The sequence below is a fragment of the Caretta caretta genome, chromosome 3, assembly GCF_965140235.1.
Source record: "Caretta caretta isolate rCarCar2 chromosome 3, rCarCar1.hap1, whole genome shotgun sequence".
NCBI classification, from domain to species: Eukaryota; Metazoa; Chordata; order Testudines; family Cheloniidae; genus Caretta; species Caretta caretta.
In genome coordinates this window covers 56,761,580-56,769,102 of record NC_134208.1, presented here as the reverse complement: position 1 = coordinate 56,769,102, position 7,523 = coordinate 56,761,580, and the positions used below count along the sequence as shown (strand labels likewise).

The 7,523-nt window shown below is 42.6% G+C and overlaps 1 protein-coding gene across 2 annotated transcripts; it reads right to left on the bottom strand.

Annotated features, from left to right (window-relative positions):
• Positions 1–1,451: 1,451 nt before the first annotated feature.
• On the bottom strand, positions 1,452–5,876 carry SDHAF4 (succinate dehydrogenase complex assembly factor 4). 2 transcript variants are annotated; one of them, XM_048845997.2, is made up of 4 exons: positions 5,677–5,813; positions 4,284–4,641; positions 4,014–4,166; positions 1,452–1,744 (listed from the first exon to the last, which is right to left on the bottom strand). In XM_048845997.2, exons 2-4 carry the CDS (start codon positions 4,300–4,302, stop codon positions 1,635–1,637), a joined length of 282 nt encoding a protein of 93 aa, XP_048701954.1. In that variant the 5' UTR covers positions 4,303–4,641; positions 5,677–5,813; the 3' UTR covers positions 1,452–1,634. The 2 variants fall into 2 exon arrangements, with proteins under 2 accessions (XP_048701954.1, XP_048701953.1); XM_048845996.2 differs by lacking the exon at positions 4,284–4,641 and having other exon boundaries at positions 5,677–5,876.
• Between the last annotated feature and the right edge of the window lie 1,647 nt (positions 5,877–7,523).

Here is a 7,523-nt window from a genome sequence, read left to right as displayed (position 1 = left end):
TCTAAGCTAGTTATTACTACTGACAGCTGTGACAACCACCAATTAATGAATTAAAATCATTTTTCAACAGATCCTTATTTCATCCATTACAGAAAACATCTGCAATAACAAGTACCTCTCATTAATCACGGAACATAATTATATCATAGGCACCCCTTCTCAATCATCCAGTCTTGTTTACAACATACTTCTATAGACACTGTTTATTAGTTTGAGGGTGTCTTTCCCCTAGACATTTGATTCCCACAGAATTGGAGGCACCAGCAGTACATGAGGTGCAGCCGAATACTCAATCACATGAAATTCCTGAATACAGGTCACTAGTAGGTTAAGAACCAATACTCCGGGCCTTAGAATTCAAACACACTCTTTGCTAATATATTAACGATTCCAGAATAGTTAATATGCTACTCCTGGGGGAATTCTGCACATCTGTGGACACAAAGAATTCCTGTCTCGCATAATTTTGTATTTTCCCACATAAAAAACATTTTGCCTAAGAACTGCTGCTTTTTGCTCACCGGAGGCCGCTGAGGCACCAGAACAGCTGGCTGTGTTCATGCCCCTGTTCTGGCACCACAGCGGCCCCTGGTGGGCAAAAGGCGGAACTGCAACACTACTTAGGCAAAATGTGTTTTATGAGGGAAAATAAAAAATTCTATACCCACTGCTTCAGAATTCCCCCAGGAGTAGAAGTTCATCACAGCACCCTGCCCACAGAGCCAGGTTATGGCAGAGTGCGGCACACAAGGCTGCAGGGGGGAGGGGTGTCACAGACTAGGGTTCAAAATGGTTAACGGGAGGGACAGACTGGAGCATGGGCTCAGGAGCTAGTGGGATAACAGTGTTGAGCCTGGGAATGGGGGCTGCAGAAACCCATGGGGTTGGGGAATGCAGGGACAGACATGCCTGACTGAATGGGAGAGGCTTGGGGAAGGCTTCCCAAATCCCTAACAATTCTCCTTCCCCTGGCCCCACAAAAAAAAAACACCAAAAAACCCTCCCACCCACACCCAATAGGTTCATTCCTAGGCTCCTTCCCTCTCCCTCATCTCCTCCATTACCCAGCTCACCCAAGCATTTGGACTGCTTCTGACAGGTGAAGGAAATACAGTTCTGTATTGTAATTTAAACAAATTACACAAAGTTCAGTATTAACATGCCCAGTAATCTATTTGTAAAAAAAAAAAAAAAAAAAAAATTTTTACCAGAATCTTTATTTTTTTGGTCTGTATTGTTACAAACATACTTGCTGACAGATATTTTGAAATAAATTACCAAAATAATCGAAACGGGCATGATTATATTGTGTTATTTTGACAAATGAAATATGCAGAATTTTGCAAAATTTTCAAATATCGTGTGAAGAATTTTTATTTTTTTGATTCAGAATTCCCCCAGGAGTAATACACAGATTAATTTAATATACAAGTAAAAGAGGACTAAAAAGGTTAATATTGACTAACAATGTTTATTTGCAGAAAACATCCCTCAGGATATTCCTCAAAAACATGTTGGAAAAAGCAGCTCCATTTAAGAATTAAAAGGAACAATTCGGCGAAATTTCTCTATCTACAGTAAATTCTTTAAACAAGTATCAAACATACTATTAGCAATATAGATACATTTCTGCATTAAAAATCTATACAACGTCCTTTTCTCTCCCAGTCTCCATAACGAGTAGGTTCAGGGCCTTTGGGTCCACCCTTTTCCTTTGTAGTAGGATTGATGTCATCTGGAAATTCTACAACAATATGGAAATTTAAGAGGCTGGATAGCCACCTGCCTTGTATGGTTTAGACACAACAATTCCCGCATTTTGGCAGGGGGTTACACTAGATGATTCTTGCGGTCCCTTCCAACTCTATGGTTCTATTTTTTTTATCTTTTTTAATCTATGATTTAAAGACCTATAAAGCTGGCAGATACAGCACAAAGGTAAAAATTCCACAGCGTAAACATGTTTGTACCCATTTATAACAAAAGACCGATCTTGATTTAAAAAATAAATAATTTAGGTTAATGCAATAGCAATTTCATGGAGCTTGGAGTTAAAAATCTTAGCCACAATTATCAAACATAGGTATCTACAGTCAGGAACCTAATACCATAATTAGGCACCTTAATAAAAGTGACCTGACACTCAAAGATACTGAGCATTCACAACTACCACTGAATTCAAAATGAGAATTTACTTCATTGAATAGGAGCTACATGTGCTTGGCACCTCTGAAAATCAGTCCACTTTTCACTTTTGCTTAGATCTCTAATTTTAAGCACCCAAATCTGAAAATTTTGGCCAAGATTCATTCTGTCTATATTTCTTTTCTTTTTTTTTTTTCGTGAGAATGGGTAGACATCTTGATTTACATAAAAACAACTGAGTTTTCACACAAATAATTTCTACCAGAAACTGTATGTGGATTGCTATTGCTTTTATAAAGAAGGCACCAGGTACTATGACGGTGGACAGAAGCATAAAACCCTAAACCACACAGATAACCTAAAAAATTAGAAATATATCTTTAACTTAAATATATTTAAATGTGCCTTATTGTGTTGTCTTGTTCAGCATCTACATAGATTTTTAAACGTCAATATTTGCATATGACTTCTGGCATGGGTAGCAGGAGCACAAATGCTTCATCTCTATTTAAAATGATGCTATAAAACTTATCAAAATATCTAAGCAGCAGCATCTCAAGAGACTCCTCAGTGGCAGTGACAAAACAGCAGTGGATAGTGATTGGTTAGTTTAAGTCCTAATTTACGATCTGGTTAGAAGCCAGCATACAAGAACTGAGCTATTGGCCTTCTAACTGATGATTTTTGCAGTGTCAACAGCAGTAAGCCCAGGCACAGGGAAAATAAAAACCTCAAGGATTTTTCTGGCTTAGCCCTAAACACAGAACCCCTAAACATGAACAAAACAAAACAATTATGGATTTGTTAAATTAATGTCAGTACTGGCATTTACGTATTTTGGGGGTAAAAGGATTCAAGACAGAATCAGAATAAGCACTTCTCTCCGATTACACGATCTCCCCAAATCTGAATAAATCCTGATGGTAATCACAGTCCAGTACTGCTCACAGCCTCAGGCATTCCTCACTTATTTTTTAAATCATTTACATAGCACTCCAAATGTTTACGGTATTTACAGATATGTAAAAAAAGCCATGCACTTGACAGCTTAAAAGTAAATTAAATAAAATTTGTGCCTTATAATCAGACTAAGAAATAGACAACAAAAGGCAACTGATCATGGTTCTATGGATGGGTGTGGCTACAGATGAAACATGCTATATGAGTTTACCTGTTTTAGGCCAAAAGGAATGGCTCCTAAAAATGCATGTGTACACTCACATAGTTCATACTTATTTTCTTGTGATTTATAGCAAGAGTAACATTCTAAGGCCCCAATCCTGCAAGAACTTCCACATGGAAGGGGGAGGAATAGCTCAGTGGTTTGAGCACTGGCCTGCTAAACCCAGGGTTGTGAGTTAAATCCTTGAGGGGGCCATTTAGGGAGCTTGGGCAAAAACTGGGGATTGGTCCTGCTTTGAGCAGGGGGTTGGACTAGATGACCTCCTGAGGTCCCTTCCAACCCTGACATTCTATGATTATCACTACAAAAGGAACCCCACTGAAATCAAGTGCAAGGGGCTTTACAGGACCAATGCCTAAAAGTAGCAGTTCATATATTAAAAGGAGTTGGTGCTCTGATGCTTTTGTTTTACTACCACTATATACAACTCAGTCATAGAATTTGTGGCCAGAAGGAATCACCAGATCATCTATTCTCACTTCCCAGTGCACTATAAAATAGACTAAAATGGCATTTAATGCTAGCTATGAACATTATATAGCATGTTTCAGAGTTCTATGTAAGGCCTGATCCCAAGAAGTGCTGACATCCACAGCTCACATAAGATTTGCAGGCACTCAGCATCTCTCTGGATCAGGCCTTTAATTAGTACTTTTTTTCCTTTTTTAGAAAAACCATGACTTACTTTCCAGTGGTTCCCTCTCTCTATTGGACTCCTCTGGTTCATCAAGACGACCTACTGGTAATTTTGATTTTTTAGGGGATTTCTGTATAGGTTCAGACTTTCCTTCCACATTAGAACTAGTTCTCCTCAAGGAGCTGCACAGCGGAGCTGGCCCTATCAAACAAATGCACATTAACGTGTAAGTTTGTTAAAATGTAACAGTTTTATGCTGAATAACTGCATCAACCAGTGTTTAAAAATCCTCATAGAAACTCACTCAACTCCACCTACTAGAGAATGAAGCATTCATTCTGGGCAGGAGCACAAAAAGATTTAATATTCAATATGCAGAAAGTCCTAAGACGTCAGTGCACTTTCTTAATTTTAGACCTTAGAAGCAGATACCGAAAGAAACAGTATTCTAGTGTATATCTTGGCTCTCAAACTTGATAAGGTTATAAACCACTTGAAGCAGTCAAGATAATCAGTATGCTGGCATGTTCTAACAAACACATTTTCCCCCCAGGAGTGGGTTTCAACTTCCTCTCAGCAGCATCTGGATGGGGTGGTCTACTCCCAGCAGCCAGTGGCAGGTGCTGGGACACTGTGCAGCCCCTTGCTACAGCAGCAAAGCAATTCCAACCAAAGCCTTCAGTGAGGAAACAGAGACAAAAGTGAGGAGATCTGAATTCAATCTATATTGTATAATCAAGATGTACACACAAAATTAAAAGAAAAATATTGATTTTCTCAGAAAGCCCGATCAACATTTAGAAAGTGAATTTGGGGAAACATCTGGCAAAAGCCCCACTTCACAATTAATCACAGCCAAGTCATGTGTGAAAACCTGTCAGTTCATCATATCACAGCGCTGTTAACATACAGCTCAACACATGTATGGAAGCACAATGTTTGCAATGAAAATGAGCTGTCATTTTAAAAAAATCCAGTAAATGCCTAGATATGTTTGGAGATCATTATGGATATGGAAGAATATGAACACTTTTTAAACTGTAGAAGACGGGAGAGAGTTTAAAAAACAAAAGAAAATCCTTCCTCAAGGAAACCTCCACGATATGACCAACACGAGGAAGAAAAGCAGTACGTTTACAGAGCAAAAGCAAGGGGACAAATCCTTTTAACTCCCCTCTGCCCTAACTCCACAGACATCTCCCCGATGCTGAGCCTAGTGGGGCCCTCCAAAGTAATTCAATTCAGATCAAAATACCACGCTTGATGCGCAATGTGCTCCTAAGCTGTACAGAGGGCCGCAAAGCCACAGGCTGCTGCAGAGGGAGCTGCCTCAGGCAGCACCAAGCCAGGTCTTCTCTGGCAAAGGGGGGCTTCCGGCCTAGACCCCTGTCTCGCTGGTCAGTGCCCAGTGGGGACGGGGGCCGCAGCCTCACCTCGATGCAGCCGGTGGAGGCCAACCCCAAGAGCAGCGACACCACCAGCTGCGCCGGGGTCGGAGCCGCCCGTGCCGGGCCTCCAGCAGGAGGCGCAGCCAGAGGGGAGCCGCCACGCAGGGCCCCCAGCAGTAGGCCCGAGCCACGCAGCTGCAGCGGCCCAGGGCGTGCTCCGCCCTCAGCGCCCCCGCGAGGGCCCGGGCCCTTGCACGCTGCGCCCGGAGCGGCGCATCCGGCAGCTCCCGCCGGCCCGGCCCCACCCGACCCTAGCCGCTTACTCGTCGCTCGGCCCAGCAGCAGCCGCAGAGCCATGCTGTGCCGCCCCCGCCGAGCTGCGGAGGACGCCAGGCAGGCAGGGGCGAGGCTCGGCCTGAGCCTGCGCGGCAGCCGGCTGAAAAACGTTGCGGGAGGGGGGCACGGCTGGGGGAGCAGCGCGGGGCGGGACAGCCGCGGACCTGGCGCTTTCCCGCCCGCCCGGCTCTTCGCGCGCCCCAAATCGCTCCCTGTTCCTCCCTCCGGCCCCGCTGGCGGGTGACGCGTGTCGGGGGCTCTGAGGAAGGTCGCGACCCTGCCGCTGTTCCCCGCCCGATTCACGGCTCTCCCCAGAGCTGGGGGGTGCGGGGCTCAGGGCTGCAAGGTAGCGCTAGCAAAGCGGTGTTTACAGCACATTTCTCAAAAACCAGTCCGTGATTCCCTCCACTGCTCGCATTAGCAACGAAGCGTGTTGAAGTCAGGGGAAGTTTCCGATGCGGAAGGGACACAGGACCAGGCCAGAACTATCCCCTTCAACTTCACAAAGCCCTCAGCTACTCCAGTCAGTGAGAGGTGCTTCAGAAATACTTGTAAACGGCCCCCCTCTCCCTCCATTAGGGCCCCCTCTAAAAACAGTGGAAAAACCTATTCTGTGCAGTAAGTGCAAGAAATGCTTCTAGAATGATGAAGAGTCAAGAGGATTATGGGTGGCACCACTCAAACAGAAAAATTGTTACAGTCTGCCCCCTTCCCCTCCAGGGAAAATAAAAGTCTGGAGAATTTAGGTAGAGGAACACACAAACGCATGTCAAGAAGATAAAACTCCTACAGTCCCCTTGACTACAAACAGAATGTACCACTCTTCACTAAATGGGCATGACTCTCTTCTGTGGACACTCAAATTGAAGTCTCTTGGTTTAGCTTAAGTCACTTCCTGATCAGAGTAAGTGAAACCAATATAAAGCATGCTTAAATCAGTCTGAGAAAGTGTCCACACCATAAGACTTAAGTGGTTTAACTATATCCGTTTCTAAAAACAATTTACATTAATTATATTAAACTCTTGTGGGTACACCTGGCCTAAGATCTTGTGGGCAAGAGAAAAAAACAATCATGTAGGAAGTATTACAAAACACTGACAATTCTTGCTAATATGTTCACTTTTTCAAGCCCATAAGGATAAAAGAACACTGTAGGATCAAATATAGAACAATTTTTTTCACGTAAAAACACGCAAACACAGAATTTACTTCTTGAACCTTTAGTGTGGCTATAACACTGACAACATGAATGTAACTGATTAAATGATATCTTTCTGGGGCTGCAGACAGTCTTGAAACAATAGTTCTGAGATGTGTGAACTGCCCTAGTCATCTCACTCAGGGCCCTGTGAACTCTGCAATTCCACAACCAGCTGACATTTTTCCAAGAAGCTACAGAATCCAATAATTTTACTGTAGAATTTGCCATTTGCTGCTGACATTCTGTTTTCTGTTTTTATTTTATTTAATTTTTTATGGGAATGTATCAGTGTTTATTACTACAACAAAAATAGGTGGAAATCAGTGGAAAAAACTATTAATTTTTCTGGGTAAATATCAGAGTTTATTTTGATGGATGAAAGGACTGGGAAAAAAAGTATTGAGTAGATTAAAGCTTCGATGAATGGAATTCAATGTGGTTTGCTGCAGAACTAAAACAGAACTCAAAACACAATGCCACCTGTGAGTTTAAGAACAAAAATATCTCCAGTCCCCAAGTAAAACTTTTAATTTGAATAGTTTACTGTTGTGGACTTAGTACTATTAGCTTATAAGTATTTACTTTTAATAATTGGGCCACATGATTTACAGTGCATACACACCACTGTTAC

Coding starts and splice junctions, on each gene's coding strand:
- SDHAF4 (XM_048845996.2), bottom strand. CDS start 5,710: ATGGCTCTGCGGCTGCTGCTGGGCCGAGCGACGA. Junction 4,167..5,676: donor GCTGCTGGGCCGAGCGACGA/GTAAGCGGCTAG, acceptor TTTGTTTGATAG/GGCCAGCTCCGCTGTGCAGC. Junction 1,745..4,013: donor AGAGAGGGAACCACTGGAAA/GTAAGTCATGGT, acceptor ATATTGTTGTAG/AATTTCCAGATGACATCAAT.